The sequence below is a fragment of the Elephantulus edwardii genome, unplaced genomic scaffold, assembly GCF_000299155.1.
Source record: "Elephantulus edwardii isolate Elephantulus edwardi_28Jun2011 unplaced genomic scaffold, EleEdw1.0 scaffold00105, whole genome shotgun sequence".
NCBI classification, from domain to species: domain Eukaryota; kingdom Metazoa; phylum Chordata; class Mammalia; order Macroscelidea; family Macroscelididae; genus Elephantulus; species Elephantulus edwardii.
In genome coordinates this window covers 2,438,924-2,462,148 of record NW_006399855.1, presented here as the reverse complement: position 1 = coordinate 2,462,148, position 23,225 = coordinate 2,438,924, and the positions used below count along the sequence as shown (strand labels likewise).

Sequence of the window (23,225 nt, the reverse complement as noted above, 5' to 3'; positions counted from 1 at the left end):
TATCAAAATCTTTCTTGACTAAACATGAGTTTGTAAACAAGCTTTCCATATAGCCTGGAATCTCCTTCATGATGCACAAGTTATTTTAAATTATGCTTCTTTCATTTGAAATAGAGTGTTCTCCAGCTCTTCCTTTCACACAAGTAATAGGAAAGCAGGAGGCCTTTTAATAGTGCCTGACGTGTTGTTGTTAAGTGCTGTTGAGTCATAGACGACACATAGTGACCCTGTGAACAAAAGACCTGAACACTGTAACTTTCATCATTTCTCTAAGTTCATAGAGGTTCCAGAAGCAAACTATTTCAGAAGCTGATGCCACTCCTGCTCCCAAGCCTGTTTTAATCTAGAGACTCCACCAAACACTGCCCACCATGGGTAACCATTATCACATTTGACACACAGCAAGTACCTGGACTATATATATGTAATATATATATTAAGATATATCTATCATTTTTTTGGTGTGAAGCAAGAATTCATCTGGCTCTCTCCAAATTCTGCAGCCAAGAAAAAGGTAGAGCCCCTGAGTTAAGATATTCTTTGAGTTAAAATGACAGGTGTAATAGATGCGTTCAGAAATCTTCTCAGTGACAGGCTGCGTGCATTCCTTAGATCTATCTTGTCTGTGGGAGGAAATGACTTTGAGAAACCTTTCCCCAGTCAATCATATATCTGTTTTAGCAGCAAGAAGGCACCCTCACTGAAATAAGAGGAATTCAACTCTCTTTCATTTCTATTAGCAGTCTCTGACATTCTGAAAGTGGAGACAATGAATAATTGCCAGGTAAATGCATCTTGGCCACATTTACCAATGTACTTTTTTTTTGCTATTATTTATGTAAAGATTTTAAGATGGTGTCGTACAGGCTACCATACCTAACCAGGAAGAAATGTAGCTTCATTATTTCAGTACCTGCCTTTTCTTCAGTCTGGTTTCCTCGGCATTTTGATCACTGATTGCTGAGACAGCACATGTGTGCATCAATCTAGAGTGGTTAAGGGCTGACCCTGTAAGCCCAGAGCAGTTGCCTTGTCAAGACCCAGTGAAGAGGTTATTAGCAGAGGACAGTGATAGTTGTTATGATATAAGTTATTTCTGTCCAGTGGAAAGTCATCTGGTTGGCTTGTGGGAGCTAGTGATAAGCCAACCTTGGTGGTAGTTGTTAACTTGACCCTCAGTGAGTGAAAAGCCACTGATGTGAGGCCTAGTCCTAAAGTCACCTCTATAGTATAAGAGGTATTGGAAATCCTTGTTGGAAAGAAAATTAAAATTTAGCCATATGATTACCACCACTCCTCCTGCTGTGAGAGAGATTACAATGGTTAGCAAGCCACCAGTCCAAGAAATTCTTAGTTCTAAGGTTGTTTAACTTCATGCAGAGTGGCAGAGAGAATGAGATTTTTCAACAAGCACTCACTCCCTCTTTATAAATGACACAGTAATTTTGCCTCTTAAGTAATTGAACACAGCACACAGTACAGAACGTGACAGAAGCCCCTAAGGAGACAGCATCTCTCTTACTGCACCACTGCCAACAGAATAGAAAGGTTAAAGAAGTCATCAGATTTGTCAGACCATTTTTTTTGGATAGGGTGAGGCTAGCATAATTAGAAGCATCAGTTGAGCTTTTAATTGCAGGTTTCATAGAGGAAAGGGCAATGGTTCGAGTTTATAGAGAGATCATTTTATTGTTTTGCTGCTAAACTTTTCTTTGGAGACCTGTTAATTGCTAGCTCTTTCTCACGACACTACTTACCAAAAAGTTCTGCTTATATGAAATTGTGGTAAATGCACAGAATGTGCCTTATTGATTTTTGTTGACATTCTACATGTTTTGTATGCATTCTTAACCCCCATTTGGAAACTGTCAGTTTAGCACATGTTCCTGGATAATAAGAGCAAATGAAGTAAATGAAACAATCTTGGCTAGTAAAAGTGGAGTCAGTGCGGGGCTTTGCATGGCTTCAGATCTTTCTCCATTAGCTCATTTGCTTTTGCCTCCATTGTATTTTCAAGATAAGAAATGGAAACATGAAAATGTCTTAGTGTTATTTCCTCTGCTAGTAGTGTTGATGAAAAGCATAATGGTTTTGCAGAGATGTTAGTTTGAAATGGGTAGTGAGATTGGGGCTGCGGTCTAAAAGTTCAGCATCAGTAAGGAAGCCCACAAAGGTGCTCTTGTCTGAGCCTCACGCAGGCACACCCACTGCCTTGATGCCTTCTAGAAAGCTGCTCCATTCTTGCATATATATGGCAGCAGCTACAGGCTGTCGAGATGCACAGCGTGGTTAAATATTAAGCTTCATGAGCTACTAACATATCTGAGTATAAAATAGCAGAATATGAAATAGCACAACATTTGTGACAAGCTAGACGTCATTTGGCTTTTGTAAGGGGCCCACTTAACCAGGGGGTGAGTGTGAGATAACTTGCCGCGAGGTTCTTGTGCATCAGCATGATGCAAAAGAAGAAATGACAATGACTTATTTTCATGACTGGATGTTGTGTTTTGGAGGAGTGGGTGGTGGGCAGGCATTACTTTCTCTTATTGCTGTTTGATTAAAAGGTGCTAATGTGGTATTGACTTGATGCTTTTACCAGGTATGCATGTAGCATTAGATGAAAATATCTTTTTATGCCTCACAAGTTGATTTCCATAACCAAACAATCTGCTGGTTGTTTGAATGTAGAACACTTTATTTTGCTTATTGGCCACAGGGGCAGCAATATCGTATTGTTGATGCCAGAATTCCGCTTTTATGCATCCAGTCAGAAATGACAATAGGCTACAGCCGCTCAGTGTTTAGATCTGCTTCATTTGGAAATCTTTTAAGTAGTAATAATAATAATGTTTTGAGGAAATTGAGTGGAACACTAAATTATTCTCTGATACCTAAGTTCAAACTGTGCAAGGCTAAAGAAGCTGAAAATCAATGCACTTTTAAAGTCATTAGAGATCATAAATGAATAAGTCTGTGTTGCTTTAGCTAAGCTTTTAGTGTGCTGTGGTATTATTATAAAATCAGCCTGAATCTGCATTAATTTCACAGTGTTCTTCTCTAAGAAGCCCAAGGGTGCATGATGAATAAAATGTAAATTTCAAAAGGCAGTGTTTTTATTAGTGAAAAGGCCAATGAGCCGTGTAGTTGGAGCAGTGACCTGCATGGTGGCCAACAGTGGTGCAGGAAGGAGGAACAGGCACCATGGATGCTTGTTATTTTACAGCGCAAGAGAAGGAAAAAAAATACATGCAGGAAGTTTTTTGGGTTGCACAGAAGACATTCAGAGAAATGTTCAGTGTCCTTTGTAAAGTCTTTAGATTGAATCTCTTGTACACTTTAGAGAGTTGCCACTTTAAAAAGTCGTGAGAATTTTGTATAAATAAAGAAGAGGAATACAAATTTTTACATTTCACTTTATATGCACTGTTGAATATTCTGAGTAATGAGAGTATTTGTTTCTGTTTTAATACTTAGAAATTACTAAATAGTTTGTATAGTATTATTGTATTTGTTTGTACTTGAATAACATCATTTTATATTTATACATGTATATTTTTAACTACGCAGCAGAGATTTTATAGATAGGTATGTGTATATATATATATGTGTGTGTGTTTAAAATATTATTTGCTGACATTTTGAGCACTTGGCATTTATTTGCTAATTTGCCCTTGGTGTGATGATTTTAATATTTTCTTCTTCAAAATCAAGGATAGAATTTGAAATACAATGTGTATCCATGCCCCAAGTAAAGAAGATCATCCAAGGAGAAAATGTAAAATAGCAACTTTTTATTCTACAAAATGCAAACTAGATCTTGCTAATTTCAAACCCTGTGGCTAAAAAAGTACCCAACTTTCTCCCTTACTTTCCATTTTAAAAAATAAACTAATAAATAAATCTTTCTGCTTTGGTCAGATTAGCAAGTCAGCACTGTGAATAAAAAGCAAAATAAGATAAAGCCAAAGAAAGAAGTTGTTTATTTTTATGTACTACTGAGAACAGTGTCGTCTTGTGGCAGTTCTCGTAGACTGTGTTGGTTTAACAAGCGTCCAACCCTTTTGTCTTGTTGTTTTTTGTCTTTCCTGCTCCCTGTCCCCTTGTTTCCCACAGGCTGTGCGTTTGTCACATTTTCTACAAGGGCAATGGCACAGAATGCAATCAAAGCCATGCATCAGTCTCAGACCATGGAGGTACTGTATCATCTGCCCTTTCTTTGTTTTCTTTGTGCAAATGATGGGGAATGGTAAAGCAATTCTCTCCTGTGTGGATTGTTCACATGACAATCACAGATTTAAACTTTCACCATCTCTCTTTCTAATTCATTCATATTCACTCTCATTCATACCTTCTTTTTTTCCCCCTTTCTCTGTCCCTCTCTCTCTGTTTAAATCTCTTTCTTTTTTCCTCCACTTTCTCTGAATTTTTCCCCTAATGACTTGAAATGTATTTTAGTAAGACCTTCCACTTGCTCCGCAGATATATTTTGAGCCTTTTGTTGCAGTGGCTCAGCTCCTGCAATATCAAGTCTGTGCAATTTAAGCAAAGTGTCATTCTGTACCTAAAGACTCAAATGCCTTCCCTACGCCAGGATGGGTACAAATCAGACATGAACACCACCACCCCAGATTATAGTTTGCCTTGTGCCAAACCACAAGGTTCTTTATGTGGGGTCAAGTTATCTTTAAGCTAGCCCAATAAAATTATATTTTTGCATTGAAATTTTGGAGAACATTAATACTTCTCCTGCTTCATTTAACCAGTGAAAATGTATAATTGTTCACTGGGGGATAAGAGTAGATTTATATTTCTCCTAAAAGTGGGCAATAATAAAGGCTCAAATTTAGTCTCCTAATGAGAAATAGTAACTTAGGGGAAGATTACTATACTGGTGTGTTCACCCAGAAGTATAGATAGATGGCTCTGTACTTTTAGTCTGTGATTTGGGTCATGGCCTTTCAGAATTTTGCACAAAAGCATTCCAAGAGTGATATGCTGTTATTTATTCTGTATTGTCTGATGGAACCATTTGGGAATGCATGTTCTGCTGTACTATGTATACTGTATCTTTGTGTATGGGTGATCTTTTCTGGAGGTGGCCTTGTGGTGTTATATGAGGCTATGTTTTATTTTTTGAAAACACAAGATGTTTCCAATTTTATTTAACATGCAGAATTTCTTTTTTAAATTGTTTGAGCTTCTTCTACCCCTCCCCCATTTTGTTGGGGCTCTTTTTTGTTTGTTTTTTGCAATGCTGCATCTCCCAATGCATGCTGGGAGCTAAGTGATCATTATGCGTCATGTTTCGTGGGCAACTTTTTAATAGGGAGACAAAAGGTGGGTGGAGAAGGGGGGAAAGGCGTGTGCATGGCATTGTCATTTAAGTGTTTACTGTACTTTTCTGACTTGTGATATCAGCATTGCAAAGCCTATTGTCTTTTTCAAACATTCATTTTGACTTTTATATTCTTAACATATCTTATATAATCAATGTCTTTTCCTTTCAGTGCAATGCATTTTTAAGACACTCACACCCCCAACCTGAAGGCCAGCTCAGATGAAAATCAGCCATGCTAGGAAATAATTAGCAGGATTTGAAATATCTAGGAATCCAGTCTTGTACAACATGCAGTTACATGTGTGACAATGTTTTTGTTCCCCTTTCTCTGAACTTAGGCTACTCTATTATTGTGGATCAGCCCGATTTCCTACTACATTTCAATCTGGAGATTAAGATGAAAGTGCTGTTGGGGAGAAAAAATGTCTTTACCTGTATTATTCTCTTCCATATGTGTGTTTCATTCTTTAATTATTTTTTTCCTGTAATTTAGTGATTTGTACCCAAGTAGGTCTCATTTCCCTTAAAAAATATTAACCTGAAATATTTTCACTGTGTGAGTTGGCTTTGGGGAGGGGCAGGTCTCTACCCTGACCCAGCCCCCTCCTCCCCAAGTGACTCCACAGCGAGCTGAGCTGAGGATGGAGCCAGAGCCCTCCTGTGTCACTGTAGAAGGAGAAATCAACATCATAAAGCAGAGCTGGGAAGAACCAGGACCAAGAACATAATATGATTTCATACTAAAAAGAATCTGTTCTAGAGAATGGGCATATGTCTTCAAAAGAAATCTGTGACTGTTAATGTCATTAAAACATAAATTTGTTGTACTTGTTTTTAAATCTAGGCATCCATGTTTAAAAAAAAGAGACACTCAGACACATTTCCTAGCCTTTATGACATTTAAATAGAAGATTAAATATAAATATAGTGCATATTAATTGTATATCTGAAGGTTTTTCTTTTAATCAATTACATTTTCAGGACTGTGAATCACATCTCTGACTAAGATGTATTCTCTAAGATATTTGAATTTGAAATGATGAGAATAGTAAAGTTTTTTTTAAAAAACTATCTTTTTTTTAAAAAAAGGTCTCAAAGCTAATTAATTTTTATATTGTACCTTCTATCCACTTTCCTCCACTCCCTTTCATTCTGTTTTTGCCTTTCAGTTTTAAAAAAAAGTCCATTTATAAGCCATAATATAATTTTCTTCATCTATCTGCATATGCACATTCCTGCTGAGCACATATTTTGTATTTAAGGTAGAAGAAAACATGTACTGTTATACTGTTATAAAGAAACACTATTATTTGTTAAGGAACAAATGTAGTGCAACAATAACAACCGTTTGCCACACAAGACCCCTTCTCTATATAATTTCCATTTTCAAAGTGTTTTGTCCTTAAAAGTGATGAAGTGCTGAAATATGGAGCAAATGAAGAAAAATGAATTGTAGATTTTTTTTAAATGGTAGGGAAATTTTTGTATGAAATTACTGACACTTAATACTCATTACTCTAACTCTGGCTTTCAGAGCTGAAGACAGATGTGTTGGATATTCAACATGAAACAGTCCCCTGAATTTTTACTCCCACATTTTGCTCAAATTCAGTTTTGGGTTTTACCTTTTGGTGAATAAAAACAGACATGAGAGCCTCTGTATTCACAACTCTATCACCAATAACTACCCAAAGGGATATGGTAGTTTGTTTTCTGGAAGAAAGAAAAATGGCCCTAAGAGAGGAGAGAGGAAAAGTCCATTTAAATAGAAGTACACCCACGGTCTCTGAGAAAAGTCTGTGAGCATGCTGAGTTTCAAGAAAAGTTTTTATGTTATCACTTGGATAGAATTACTTCTTTTATATCTCAGCAAAATATAACAGCTTTAGTTGTGATGAAATGTGTGAGCAAGACTCACCAAGAGGGAGGATGGGCTGAGGGGAAGAATGGGGTACATTTTTACTGAGGATTTTCCAAATAGCAAATGGGTTTTTGAAAGGAAGTCTTCATGCTTGAGATGTTAGGCCATTATTTTCCCTAATGACTTTATCTGTCTCAAACATGAATTCATCCTCCTATATAATCCTTGGTCATTTCTCCTTTACTACCCCTACTCCTTCTCTTTTAAAGGAATTGAAAATTTAAAGAAATTCCAAAATTGGTGAGATTATTGGGGGAGGGAAGGCAAGTGAAATCCTCCTATCATTCATGATTATATCTCCTTTGACTAGAATGATTCTTTTGGTTTGCAGTAGCTCTGGGGATTGTGAATAGAATAGATGTGGCATGAAAGGAAGATGAGACTTTCTGAAAAGGTGTGAACCATTACTTTGACTCATGCCTGTTTTTTTCTATCTCCTTCCTTCCCATTCCTGATATGACTCTGTTCTCTCCCAATTTTTGCTGCATCGATATGATCCCCATCAGCTCAACAATTCATAGCTGAAAATGCTAAAGAATAATAATAAAAAAATAGACTTTTAAATTCCCTTTACAATTTCACCCCTTCTTCTCAGATATGGAAGCGGGCAGACACACAGAGACAAGTCTATCTTTTAAAAGACAAGTAAACCATGAAGCTTAATTAAAGAACACTGCTAAAGTCTGTTGTCTCTAAGGATGTCCTGGGAAGGTTGAAGGAAGATACATGAAGAGAGAAGGAGAGGCAGTTTAATAATCAGAGCAAGAAATCAAATGGCTTCACCGACCACCAGATCCCAAAAGACACCAAAGGCAGTTGCTAGTTCTATTCCGAGAAGAAGAAAGAATGTCAAACCACTTTTCAGCCATTCCATACCACTCTGTGTGCTCCAAGTTAGTTAAGAAAGATAGATCCAGTGCTGCTTGAGTGTCGTGAGGGGATTCAACCAGGCTGTAACTTCCCTCTTCACTTTCCAATGTGTCTGACCACAGGGCTGCTCTTCACCTATCGTGGTGAAGTTTGCTGACACTCAGAAGGACAAAGAGCAAAGGCGCCTCCAACAGCAGCTTGCACAACAGATGCAACAGCTCAACACTGCCACCTGGGGGAACCTGACAGGTCTGGGCGGACTTACCCCACAGTACCTGGCGGTAAGTGCAGAGTTCACCCCACTCTAACTGTTCCCCTCAATCCTTTAAATAAATCATTATGTTGGTTGCTTTGGGATCTTACTGAGTTCTTGAAGTCAGTGTGGATGTAGATTATTTCTCCAAGTTAAACTGAATAGAGAGAGAATTGGACTAACTGAATTCTCACCTGATGTAGACAAAGCAGAATTCCACAAGGCTAACGTAGTTTTCTCACCTGTATTTTAATGGTATCCTAAAACCCCAGGTTTGGGAGGGAGATCAGCTGTCATTCAAGCTCCTCACCTGGGTGCAGTATGCTTGATGGGTATTTATTTAATGATATTTACAATACCAGGTGGACTAGCTTACAGGTTAGTCCATAGCACACATTAGGACCTTCACTGCAATCTGCTCCTCTTTCCAAAATTTCCTTTTTAAACTTGCTGATCAAATCAAATGTTTCTTCATCTATTTGGGGAAATAAGCCTCAAGATTCCCCTTTTAGGCAAAATAGACCCGGTTCTTTTGACTTGCTCCCTACAAGCCTCTAGATTTTCATTTTCTTGTTTGGGATTGGTTGTGGGGTTTTTTTCCTCCTTTTTCTATCCATTTCACACTGTCTTTATTAAAATCTTTATTAAAATGACAAAATTTTAAACAGTTTCATAAGATCTAATCAGGGCAGAGTAGTGACCCCTAGTGATTCGTTGCCTGAGAATAGCATCTTTATAGCTATGTCAGGTGTGAGCTAGAAGGCAGCTAATACTCAGGAGTTTATATTCATTTTCACTTGAACTATTATCACTAGGCCACCAGAGCTCCTTATTGCTAAACAACACACCATTGCTTTTCTACTTTGAAACCTAAATGCTGGGCCTCACGTTTTATTGGTATAATCTCATATTAGGAGCTTTTATTAGGCTTTTGTTCCAGGTTCCGTCAGTGGGCTGGTTGTGTGTGTTTCAAGCCCTATTTCTGTCATTTTACATTTCAGCCAGTCTTCCCAAGATTGAGTCACACATGAGCCGTCCCATGTAACAGAAGTGAGTGTCTTGCACTTTGAGTCTCTGAGTGATGCAAGTAGCTGATGGTACTCGGCTACTAACTAAAACGTTGAAGGTGCAAGCCCATCCACCCCAAGGCACCTCAGATTAAAGGCCATTGGAGGCCAAGAGGAGCCCCTTTTCTCTGGAAAAAAAAGCATATGCGGTTTCCTTGTGTCAGAGCTGACTAATGATGATGATGATTATCAATATTGTTGCCTTGAAAGATAAGATTGCCCTACTTGCACAGATGAGGTAAAGGAGGCTTGAAGAGGTAACTTAGCAATACGCTGCTGGTAGCTAAGTGGGATTTCACCCCATCTGCATGTTCTCTCCCTCTTTGCCACCCTACTACTACTCTCAGGATTCTCTGAGTGGAAATAAGGATGACGTTCTTGTCTTCACCCACCATCCCCAGTGCCTACAAGGTGCTGGTATGCAATAGCAATTTGCTGCTAGTTTGGTTTGAATGAGAAGTCTGCTTTCCATATCCTCATCGAAGCCATTCATAAAAGCATCATTCTCCTTTCCTGTCATCTTCTAGCCATTCTATCTTACCCACAGATACACTGAGGGATTTTATAATTGCTAAAGCCTCTTAATTTTTTTCCTATTTCTCTCAACCTGCCAACTCAAAAAGCAGGCAGTTTGAATCCATCAGCTGCTCCTCAGGAGAAAAACTGACAGTGGCTTACCATGCAGTTTATAGCCTTTGAAAGCCCCACAGGAGGGTCAGCTGTGAGTCGGTTCTGACTTTATGACAGTGATGGACCTTTTTGGACTATTTTTTAACAACCCAAAATATTAGCATTTTCTTTATCTAACCTAAGCTCATGCTAAGTGTTCATTTTTTTGAGTCTCTTTTTAAAATCTTATCCCACATACACAAATCTCAAAATATGAGCTCAAGAGTAAACCTTCTATTTTTGTCTTCCTTCACTTGTCCTTCAACGTTGTTATCAACCACTTTCTTCCTTTGGAAATTGCTCTTTCAGCTTGTTATATATCCCTTCTTTGAGGACATAATGGCACTTTGAGCCCTGGGACAATGAAATAAGAGAAAACCTGTTCCTTTATTTATCTCCCTGACTGAAAAGCATGCTTATCGCCAAGACTCCCCTCGTAGGAAAATGAGGATTCTGAGAGTGCAATATGGCTGGAATCCCCCGTGACTGCTTGTATTTTAACAAGAGTGGAAGTCAAGGCCAACTGCGTAAGGCTAATAATTAATGAGTCATGATGTTGTGTGTATGCGAGAGCGCAAAGAGAACTTCCCTGTGGTCTCTCCGCAAGTTATCCCGTTGGACTTGCTCATTCTTCTACGTCACCATGAGAATGTGTTCCAGCTTTGTGGTCTGGATCCCCATTGAAAGGAATACCTTTTTATAAAGAAGATATATTCAATATGGTCACTGGATTCTTCTCCAGCTGAGGACTCAAGGAAGGAGGGCATAGGAAATGGTAGAAGAGTAGAGAATATAAACTGCATCATTGACCCATTTTTTCCAAACCGTCCTCACCAAGTAATGAAGGGACCTCGTGTTCCAGCCTCCTATTTACGTATAATTCAGTTGCAGTTGTCATCAGCTTGCCTTTGTCAGTGTGCCCACAGCAGTTCCATGAACAACAGTCGCTCTGACTTACTAGACTCCTATATTACTCTCTAGTACATCTCTTCATATTCTTACCCCCACTGATGCTTCTCATGCTCACACTCTCAGTATCTTAACGCACAAATTCTGGCTATGTTGTTACCTGTCCGTCAGGTCAGCTCTGACTCCTCAGTCCTGTAGACAGCCGCGGGACAAAGCCCGGCACTGTCCTGCACTCTGCTCTCAGCCATGCTGGCCTTGAGCCCATTGTTACTGACTGTCAGTCCATCTTCTTGAGACGCTTCGCCTTTTCTGTTGACCTCTTTACTTTCTCCAGGTATTGAGCATGATGTCTTTCTCCAGCGACTGGCTCCTCTTGAAATCATGTCCAAAATATGTGAGGTGAGCCCTGTCATCCTTGCTTCTAAGGAGTGATTGGGCTACCCCTCTTCCAAAACAGATACATTTGTTCTTTTTTTGGTCCTTGGTGGTCTTCACCAACACTGCAGTTGAGAGGCACAAATAGACATTAATTTCTTTAAGGAAAATAAGCCAAAACACTCTACAGGAAAAAAAAAGAAAGCATAGATTTCAGTGAACGTAGCACTAGATTCCCCCTCAGTTTTCATGAATGATGGTTAACTATTTTCTTGACGGTATACATATAGCAATAATTGTGATACTTTCATTTTGCTATTGAGATTTTTCTGTAGTTATGATATTTTTTTTGTCCCTGTTGGCCTAAAAGTCAGTGACTCCATTTGCTTCTAATGAAGGGAAAAAGGGATCTGAATTGTGAAGGAAAGTGGAAGCAATTGAAGGAATGGCCCTTGATTGACAGACATGAGTTATGGTAACTACTAGACTACAGAGAGATATAATTAGTCACGCTATGTTGGTTTCAATAGATTTAACACCTGGTTGTTAAAAAGAGTAAATTGATTAATTGTTTTAAGGCAGCAATGCTATTGAGTTCCCCAGTGTCTGTGTTTCTTAATAGAGATTAGACACTAATATGGATTTACAGCCTCAACTCTGGGGACCTTCAGTCCATCAATAGACAGCAGTAACCAACAATATAAATGTAAAGGAAACTGAATTTGCTCCCAGTTTAATTCGGAAGTTGCTTTGTTCTCGCTTCACCATTGTTTTGACAGTACACTTTTTCACTTTAATTTGCAGCTCCTGCAGCAGGCCACTTCCTCCAGCAACCTGGGTGCATTCAGTGGCATTCAGCAAATGGCTGGTAAGTCCTGAAGCATGGTTTTCCTTTGACCTGGCTGTTTCTGGGTTTCCAGTTGGTTGAGAAGGCAAAAAAGAAGGGGGAGAGGAGAACAAAGGGTGATTATCAGCCTATTAACGTTCCTTCTGAAGTGTTAAAATTAGAACCAGCTGCTCTGAAGTGGGTTCCCTACCTCTTGGAATTTCTGTCCACCCTTTCGCTTGCATAACAGTTGTGAAAGGAGGGAGCTGCATAGGATCCCAGTGGTGCCTTTAAAATGGGCCTGAGGACTGGGGGGTTTCCAGCAAGATTCTTATACCCAGAGCAGCCAAAATGATTGACGTCCCTCAAAAATTTTAATAATAGACAGTCAATAAAAATGTTCTGACCTCCATAATGAAAGCCAAGATTGCAGACCTATCTTTGATACAGTTTTGCAGTCCCTTGATAACTGCAGACAATTAACAGGATGCCTTTTTTACTTTCATACCCCAGTTGACAGAATTGTGCATCAGAGCTTTTATGTGAAAGCGTAATCTTTGTTCTGGGGAAAATCAAAGTGTGACTGCATTTGAAAGCCAGCTCATTGAAGGATTTCTTTTTCTAATGAGCTGTGCCAGTAGTAACTGAGGTGCAGTGATTAGTGAAAGGTCACTCCTACTGTGTAACCTTCCATGCTGATATCCTAACTTAACATGGTGCCAGGGAAGGCAGTGTGTGCAATAAATCAGAACACAGGTGCCTATTAACCTGCCAGGAAGAACCGTTAGAAAGCTTTCTCCTTGTTTGATTCCAAAAGAGAGAAGGAAGGGAGGGCAAAGAGAACAGATTTTTGGCATATTAGAATGAAACACAGTTTGTTTTAATCAAGGACACCCTGAATCAATGAAATGAGACCTGAATGTGCAGGATCAAAGCCAGATTTCTTTATCACTATGAAAATGCCCTGCTTTTTTTCTTATTTCATTATTTTGTTTTCTTTTTCAAATGCATATATCCTTGATTCTTTTTTTTTTCTGTACTGCTTCACTTTTGAATGAATCTGGAAAGATGTTCAAAGAGCATACAGATTTCTCCCCATAAATGTTCCAAGATCATTGGCCTTTCCCTCTATTATGGCCTCACTAGCTAATTGTTTTGTTGGAGTTACGCACCATTGAGTCAGAACTAACCCATACCTGACCCTCCAGTGACTTTTCAGAGGCAGTAAATTACAAGGGAGGAGATTGTCTCCCATGGATCTGCTGGTGGTTTCGAACCACATGGCTTTGAGTTGGCAGTGCAACACCTTACCACTAAGCCACCAAAGCTCCTTTACCAGCTAATAGGAGCTTGTTTTCGGAGAGTGTGTATTGGCCTCTAGTTTTTGTTTTGTTTTGTTTTTAAAAAGTGTGTGTGTGTGTGTGTGTGTGTGTGTGTGTGTGTGTGTGTAGAGAGAGAGAGCTAGCTGTGTTTTTTTCTTTGAGTTTAAAAGCTGCTGCTAGTACTGCCATCTTGTCCTGTATTACTATAATTTTTGGCTTATTAGTAAAACATCTGTCTTAATTGATATATTGTTGGGTCTCTCACCAGTAACATTACAAAAACAGTTTGGGAAGCTGGCCTTGGAGCTAAGGGTCCTACTGAATGGTTAATTTCTTTTTCATTTTGCATACAGAACTGTCGAGACCCAAATATTTGAGCTTTCTGTGTCCTAGAGAACAGACTTCCAGATTTTTGAGGTCTAACTTGTAAATGTTAATATTTGTCACAGTTTCCACTAATGAAAGATTTGCTTTTTCTCTAATGACGTGGACCAAACCCACCTCAAATTAGGGGCTTTCCTTGGAGGAAGCCCCAGGCTCTTCTACTCCCACAGTTGAATTATGCAGAGAAGGTCACTGGGTCCTGCGGCTATTGCGAGGCATGCTTCCTGGGTGGACACAGTGCCCTGTCATTTTTCATTAGAAAGTGTGCTGTTCTGCCTTGCCAACTACAGGTCATGATGTTAGCATTTATACGCTCTGCGTGCTTATTTGAAAACTAAAGGTATCTGGAAGTCTCCTTATAAGGTACTATGGAACAGATGGCTAATTTAAAGACAGTCTGTAAATGCTCTGGGCTTTCCAAAACACCCCTTCCTCGAACCTTCAGCCCATTGCTAAGTCTGCACAGGCTGTGAAATCAAATGCTGAAAAATCAATTCTCTGTCATCATCTTGAGAATTTAGAGTATGAAGCATATAGATGTCAAGGCTCTGTATGCCTCACAGTTTCTGCAAAGGGTGCCTTTCATTCATATGAATAACTTGGTTTCATCTTTCTCAGGATTTGAAGGATATGGTTTGAGGTGTTTGTTTTCTAATAAAAGAAAAGTTGTATGTGTCCCCGCACACCCCACCCCTTCTCTTTTGTCTTCTTTCCAAAGTAAGGATTTACTTTTTGCACCTTGACTGTAATCTAAGTCTGTTCGGTGAAGTGGACATGAGAGAGTCCTTTCCTAGCTCCCCTAAATGTGGCAGGGGTGTCCCTCCTCTGCCTTCCCCTAAAGCCCTTCACTTATTCCTCTTCCTCTTCCTCTCTCTGAGCACCATAACTTCCTCCAGATGCATCTATCCTCCGTGCTGTGTGCTCTGAGCTTCAAAGAGGACGTGGATGGAGCCAGTGCTTTCTGGAGTGCCAGCCATGGAGAGATGCTCATGACTAATTTTGAGTGCATGAGTGAAGAATAAATTTCTACATCAACAGACACAAATTTCTATTTTGGAAATATTCCCAGTGGAGCTTAAGTTAAATGCTGTTTTTGAATCAAGAAGTTTGGCATTGCGTATAAACCAAAACACATATGAACCAATGCCATTGTCTTCATGAATGAGTTATTGAGGAGTGGGAGTTAGAGAGACTGATAGAATGTAAAGCATGCTGCAGAGCACCTGCAGATAGATAGAACAGTCATTTGCAGAAATAATAAGGTTTTGGGGTTGAAGAATCCAAGAGGTGGTTTATCCCAAACACCACATGATGTTAAAATGCTTGTTGAGTGATCGATATTGTGATGGAAAGTAGGCAGACACAATTCAAATGCAATTTTTGTGTATCACAGCAGCAAATAATAAACTCCAGATGTAAAATTCAAGTAGCCCAGCTTGGAACACTAACACCAAAGAGAGAGAAATACCATTTCGGAAACCAATAATATTTTGTTGTGAGCAGCCCTCTAAACATAATGGTCTATCCTTCAGGAGATTGAAGTTTATAACCAGAGTCTAAAATGCTTCATTTTTATGAGGTAAAACATTTTCTGTTGGAAAAGAAAATAAAGGCCAGGAAAAAAAGAAAAAGAGGTTTTTGATAACGAGGTACTAGTTGTTGCATCAATAAAATCAAAGAAGACATCAGCTATACTTTTTCTCCCAAGAAATCTTACATTTTTCTTTCAAACTAAGATTAACTTCAAACATATTTTATGATTTTATAAAAGAAGAACTTTTATTAAGGATGGAATTTAAAAGCAGAAAATGGATCAGGCTCAAATTTTCATAAACTGAATGCTTTTATGTCTACTTCTTGTGCATCCTTGAATTGATTGATTTTATTTCTCCTCTCAGTGCTTGTGGTAAATGTGTCCATTTCTCACTCAGCTGGAGCTAGGGTATGTGTTCAGTGAATTTCTGCAATCTCAGGAACTTGAGATCTGAGTCTGGGCTAAGAACCTGGAATTTTTTCTTCTTAAAGGATAAACAAGAGGAGAAATTTTTTCAGATCTCTATTTTTTGTTTTAATACGAACTAGTATGTTAAAAAAAAAAAAAAACAACAACCAAGCATCATGACAGAAAGCAAAGGTAGTGTATTTTGCTGTTTTGTTTTTAGCAAAGTTCCTTGAAATAATCGTGTAATCATGGTGTTTACTATCAATAATATGTCTAGGACAATATTACTACTTCAAATTTACTACATTATAATTGAGGAAGTGAGCTTTGTGAGACCACATAGCATTAGAAAGTGTAACATAATGTGAACTTTTAAAATACGCCTCACTTCCATCTGTTGGAATAAAAACATAACTTACTCTCTGCAGGTTTCCAAAGGCTTTAAACTCACACTGAAAGAGATTGCCCAGCTCTCTTCCTTAGAGCTGCTGATGGATTTGAACCACCGGAGAGCTGCAGCCTTTGTGCTCGTGACATAGCTCCCTACAGACTAAGGTGTCAGCATTCCCTTAGTAGAGATTACGATAGAACAGTTTCAGATACCATAATTATTTTTTAAATAAAAACATAGTCCTCATTTTACAGATGGGATAACTCAAGGAGAAAGAGATTGACAGTTGACCCAAAGTCATCAAATCTAGTGGATGATTCCAATCTTGAATGTTTGTCAGCCTAGTCTCTGTAGCCACCAACCTTGGACAACAGTGTCCTGTGTGTCAGCAAATTCAAACCTATTTGCATAAGCCCAAACTGTTGTCACATGCCTACATGCAGATAATTCAGTAGACAAATAAGAAGTGAGATCATTAGACTGATAATGCAGTTATTGTTGATGTTGTTGTTATTGTTACATGCCATCGAGTTGACTGTGACTCATTACAATCCCATGAACAGCAAATCTAAATCTTGACCTCTCCTGCACCATCCTCAGGTCTTCTGACATGCTTGAGCCCATTGTGACGCTCACTGTGTCAAAATCCATTTGGTTGGGACTCTTCCTCTCCCTCTAATGCAGAGAAAGTCCCAAAATTTCCAAGAAGGAAGTAATTCAAAGCAAGAAACTAGAAAATTGCCTTCTTTCCTTCTAGAAAACATTTTCAATTTATTAGGAGCAGGGTGTATTTTGTTAGAGCAATTGTTTGTCTAGGATGAGGAATTATTATTAAACAAATAATTTAGGTCATGAACTTATGGGTGAAGAGAAGTGTCTGTTAATGAAACAGGAGAGAAAGCAGCTTAATATTAAGCCCAGTATTCAGTGGTATTGGTAGCAATTTCCTTTCAGAATATTTGGTTTCAGTTTTAAAAGTAATACTAAAATTGTGAAGTCTGATTCCACTCTCTTAAAACAACAAAAGAGCTCCTGTTACATGAGTAAGACCTTCAAGAAGATGGATTGAGATGTTGACTGCCACAGTGGGATTGAACGCAGCCGAAGTTGAGGGGAGGGCATGGGCACAAGCTTGCCTGGGTCTCCTTCTCTTGCACGTGGGATTGTTGTGAGTTAGAGCTGACTCGACAGCTCCTAACAAGATAACATTTGGAAGGCTATCTTTGTGCGTCTGTCACAAGTGAAGAAGGGGAAAGACATTTGCAAAGACTCTCTGTAGGCGGTCTGAGACGCTCGCATTGGAGACACTCCCAGAGTTGTGAAACGTGCATCTTGGACCCACAGAGCTCCCTCAGTCTTCCCGAAGCTGAGTCCCCCACAGTAGCACTACAGACACTTCCTGCGAATGTGCTAATAGGCCTTATGAGAATGTTCCATAACCACCCATCTGTCACTTTTTAACAGACCTGATTGGCAAGCACTTGTAACAACTGACATCTGTTCTTGCTTATTGATATGCAGATTTATGGTAATTGCTATGAACAATAAGATACAAAATTACCTAAGGTGAACATTAAATTAAATTTTCATGCCCTTCTCCTTATAAATAATTTTTTTTTAAATCTTAAGTTTCAAGTAGGCATATTGCGCATCTGTTTTGTACATCATTTCATTGTTTGGAGAAGGTTGTTTTTGCCCAAGTAAGGAATGAAAAGTTGAATCTCGATATTCCAAGTTATTTTCATCATCTTCTCTTGCATTCTTAATATTGGCACATCATTACATTTCAGCGAATCTGTTTAGGTGTTTTTCATGTACTGTAACCCAGGTTGGTATCCCGACCTGGGTTACTGGATTGTGAGGGTCGGTCCATCAGAGCAGAGTACTTGGTGAAGTGAAGGGTGGTTGTTTTTCTTCCTAGGAAAGAGCTGCTTGCCAAACTCAGTGTGGTGCCCTTTCAGAATTGCTGTGTGGGAGTAGCTGAGAAAGGCAAAGTGTGCCTGGGTGGGTGGCGAAATGAGGGAGGCACCCGGGGAAAGGAGCAGAGAGGGGAGGGAAGGACGGGGTGTTCACATACCCCAAGGAAAAAGGAAAGAACTACAAATGGGAATTCAAAATGAGCACAAGTAGAAATCTACCATTTTGACCACCTGTGGAGCCTGCATTATTGCCTCTGGCTTATCACATCCTCTGTGGGAAGGGCTCTGATTCTTATTCATAAGCAGGCTTGAGTCAGAAGTTGTTATCCGGGAAGAGAACGGTGATAAAGGAAAAGCCTGAGATAGGGAAGGAAGGAAGGAGTGAGGGTCTGTGTGTGCCCATGTCTTGTGAGAGCATGCCCACCTGGTCCCTTTGTTGTTCTGTACCATGGGTTGCTTGGAACTCTTAGCAACCCTATGTACAACAGCCCTGAAACCTGCTCTGTCCTGTGCCAACCTTATTGTCTCTGATACACATACCTCTTTACCCCATACACTGACTCAGTCCATCTCATCGAGGGTCTTCCTCTCCTGTGATGTCTCTCCTCCCTCCCAAGCATGATGTCTCCCTACCAGGACTAGTCCCTCCTTGCAACATGCCCAAAGTGTGTCAGATGAAGCTTCCGAATCCTTGCCTCCAAGGAGGAGCCTGGCTTCACCCTCTCTAGGAAAAACCTGTTTGTTCTCCTGGCAGTCCATGGTATATTCAATTCCAGGTCCCCTGACTTGGGGCAAGTGCCTTTTCCTGAATCAGCTTGTCCCCTCCCCATGCAGCAATCATAATAGTTGTGTTTGTGAAGTGTCCTCGTTACAGGTTGAGGCTTCTCTGACTGTTGGAACATGCGTAGTAGCATGAAAGAAAATACCAGATCCCAAAGGATGTATGCCAGTAAAAGGCTTAAAAAGATTTTGTCCTATTAAAGTCTCCCAAGTTCTTGTTACATGCCCAGGACTGTTCCTGTTATACAGCAGATGACATGAGACATCAGTAGCATTTAGAAGAACTGGGAGTGGCACTAGCATGTCCTTGCTCCCAATGAAGGTTCCTCAAGGGAGGACTGGCTCTCTGAGCCAGAACTGCTAATCCACGTGGCTGGAGAGAATAACCTATGCTCAGGAGAATAGGGTCCCTTTATTGCATTTACAGCCTTATGTTCCCCTGAAATGGGACCTCTCATGCAGGGAGAAGGCATTCCTTGGGGATCTCCAGCTGTGTGCTCTTCTGCATGTGCCTTCTAGCCTCAAGCTCTGCCTGGGCCCCTCAGACAAAACTGCCTGCTTGGATATTCTGTGCCAGAGGTAGGGAGGAAAGATTTTAGAATCCTTGGCTTTTGTTGTTGTTAAAATACACTTTGAGGTGTATTTGTCTTTGTTCCAAATAGGGGGAGGAGTCTTTCCTTTTTTCCCCATTGTTATCACTCCTCAGCTCTGATCTGCTGTTGATTCCTGAGCCTCATTCAGTGCTTTTCTCTTTGTCTTTTTGAAGTCATTGAGGTAAATCAGAGCCTCTTACAATTTTGTTGCTATGGCTCACGCTCTCTCTCTCTGTCCCTCTCTCTGTTTCTGTTTCTCTCTCTCTCTCTCTCTCTCTCTCTCACACACACACACACACACAGAGAGAGAGAGAGAGAGACTTTTTTTAAAGTAAAATTACAGAAACTTTGCAGACCGCTCAGATCCCATCAGAGCAGACATCTGGGTAGGAACCCAAGGCAAGGCCACTAATATGTAGGAATACTTCAATTTATTGCACTTTATGGATCATTTTTGGGTGTGTGAGATATATATATATATAAAATGGAACTTTATGGCAACCGTTTGTTAAACAAGTGTAGTACTGGTACCATTTTTCTAACAGCACATGCTCACTTCATGTCTCTAGGTTATATTTTGATAATTCTTGCAATAGTTCAAACTTTTCCCCCCAATGCTACACTTAATAACTACCATGTAGCCATTGTAAATACAGCTAGCCACGCACTCTGAGAAACCAAAATATTCATGCGATTCATCTTATTGAGATACTCACTTTTTCCCTGTGATCTGGGCCAAAGGTGCAGTGTCTGAGGTCTTAGCTGTAGAGGGAACCACAACCTGGTAGTGGTCTCAGTATTCAGGAAGAAGTGATGGTGGGCTATTTGTTTACTGAGGAAACAAAAGGAGTGACCTGTGATAACTATGATTGATAATGAGTGCAAAAAGTTAATCATGATAAGAAATTAAAGGATTGATCAGCGTAGAGAATAAAATGGTACAGTGAATATACTGTGTGTTTACTCACTGGCTAATTCAGTTCTCAACAACTAAGGAAGACAGAGTCGCAAATATAGCCCTTTACTGGTTCAGGAACCCTCAAACTGAGCAGGCAACAGTATTTTAAAATACTGCCTCTCAGATCCAGTGTTTCTATTAACAAGGCCTTATGCTTGTTCATGCTGGCCTAAAACTGCTCACCCTCCAGCATTTATTGGTTAGTATTCTGTGGAAAGGGAGCTCTGGTGGCCTAGTGGTAAGGATTTGCGCTGTCAACTGCAGTCTGTTGCACACGGTTCAAATCCACCAGCTGCAACACAGGAAGAAGATGGGCAGTCTCCTCCCATGCAGTTTATAGCCTCTGAAAACCTGATGGAGGTTCAGCTATGAATCAGTTCCAACTCAAAGGCATATAACAGCAATGTTCTGTTGAAGATTCACAAGACCATTAAAAATGTGAGGAGGGGCGGTTGTGGTTGCCCCACTCTCATTTCCTTCTTGAAATCCTGTGCTCTACCACCCTATCTTCCTCTCACTCCCTCCTCTCCCCCTGTAAACTTTCTCCAAGGTGCAAAGTTAAGCAAGCAAGGTCTAGTGAGGAGGGAGGGAGAGCTGTGGGTGGGAACAAGGAAGAAACATGTATTGGAGAGGCCACATTGACAGAGAGAGGGCTGGCACACTGAGAAAGAAAGCAAAACTCTTCTAACATTTACCCAGAATGATTCCTTCTAGAAGAGCCCCAGTGGAACAGTGCACAAAGCATCTAGCTGCCAACCAGAAGGTTGGTGGTTCAAACCCACCAGCTTCTTCACTTGAAAAATATAGGGCAGTCTTGTTTCCTTAAAGTCTTAGATGCCCATTGGGTGGTTCTACTTTCTCTTAGGGAGTTAATATGAGTCAGAATTGATGGCAGTGAGTTGTTAATTCATTCAGGGAGTGTTGCATGGAGAATGGAGAATTTTTAACCTTTGCATACCTCAATTTCCTGTTGTGCAAGCATGCACAATAAAAGTAATGGTGCCATAGATTGTTCATGAGTATTAAATGAGAGACCATATGCAAAGCATTGAGAAGCATTACTGACTTATTACTCCATTATTATTATTATTTGATGTTATATTATTCCAATTAATACTATAGCAAACGGTGCTAATTGTTCTGTTAGCTTAGTGTGTATTCGCCATTGGTCTTTGAGCTTTACAGACATTTATTGACACCTTTAAATTCATAACTTTAAGAAGTAGTTCTATTTATTTTTTTTAAAAAAAGTAGTTCTATTTAAAATTATACTTTTGAATCCCAGTTGAAAAATTCAAGATACAAACAGGCAATTTGCTCCAGTGAACTAGATGGTAGTAGGTGAGGAGAAGGCAGGATTTAAGCCCAAGTTCAGTAAAATAATTACCATCTTCCAGCAGAAGAAAGGGATTTACGGAGAGCATATAAAAGGGAGGACACACTGATTTAACGAACCTGATTACTAAGGACTGGGCTAAGGAACTTTTACCCTTTAAGGAAGGTTGGTAAGTGAGATAAGGAAGGAACACTCTTCTAATAAATATTTGTAAAACAGATTTATTAATGATTGGGGGAAACAGCATTTGAAGCTGTTGTAGATACAGAAGAAGCATTAACAAAGAATGAAGAAAACAGAAAATGTGGTTGGATCTATATAGACTGTTGTTATGTACTGTCAAATCAGAAGTGACTCACAGCTGACCCTCCAGTGGGTTCTCAGAGGCTGTAATTGCACAGGGTAAAGATGGCCCATCTTTCTGCCTCAGAACAGTCAATGGATTGGAACCACCTGCCTTTGGGTTGGCAGCACAAGTTACGAAAATATAGGTTTTTTTGGCTTGCTTATCCATCTAACAAGAGCTTTAGAGAGAGAGAGAGAGAATGAGAGAGAACGATCAAATTTGCCAGAGACTCCTCTGGAGAAAGATGGGCAGTCCCCTCCTATGGTAACATCTATAGCCTTTCAAAGTCAGCTATGAGTCGGTGCAGATTTGATGGGAATAAGTGAGTGATAATCTCGCAATCTCTCTCTCTTTCTCTCGTTTGTATGGTTTATGTGTGCTTAAATACATTTGATAAATAAGAATTTTTGTCCCCAGAGAGCTTCAAACAGGCAGCCCCCAGGTTATTGATACCCCTACAGGCAACTTGTATTTGCCCATTAAAACAAGGCTTCAAAGTGGCTCTGTCATGGCTGACAAAGTAAAACTGGAAGAGAACATGAATTTTTACAATTTGGGTGATTCATCACAGTGGCCAGAATGAGGGAGATGATGATGCAAAACCCTGGAGTGAGAGGCTCTAGAAAAGGGCTGGCGAGCCCTATTAGAGCCCTGCTGCAAGGACTGGATTCTTGGCAAGGCCGTGGGAGCAGTAAGCATTCAGAGCATCATGATTGGTAACTATCTTTGAATCGGGTACTGACTTTTTTGACACTCACTGCCCATTACTAAACCGAAAAGAACTAGTTCAAAGCCTCACTTCAAAAATATTAAAACAGCACCTACTTACAAGAAACTCTCAATCACAATGACTTCTATTTGCTGCACCTATAGCTTTTATAGTCTAGACAAGACTGCAAGCCTGCGATATAAACAGTTAAAAAAAAATCCACTACTGTCGCATTGGGTTCAGAGTGGCCTTGCCTTTCCAAGGACCAACTGATGGTCTCAGTGTGCCAGCCTTTTGGTTAGCAGCCCCACATC

The 23,225-nt window shown here is 39.8% G+C and overlaps 1 protein-coding gene across 5 annotated transcripts in view; it reads left to right on the top strand.

The window, feature by feature from the left end:
- The window catches only part of CELF2 (CUGBP, Elav-like family member 2), a 474,025-nt gene that overhangs the window by 385,209 nt on the left and 65,591 nt on the right, over nucleotides 1-23,225 (top strand). For all 5 annotated transcript variants that reach the window (XM_006891845.1, XM_006891848.1, XM_006891846.1 and 2 more), the window contains 3 exons: nucleotides 4,117-4,196; nucleotides 8,255-8,413; nucleotides 12,210-12,273. In XM_006891845.1, the coding sequence (XP_006891907.1) occupies nucleotides 4,117-4,196; nucleotides 8,255-8,413; nucleotides 12,210-12,273 (303 nt within the window). The remainder of the gene's footprint in view (nucleotides 1-4,116; nucleotides 4,197-8,254; nucleotides 8,414-12,209; nucleotides 12,274-23,225) is intronic.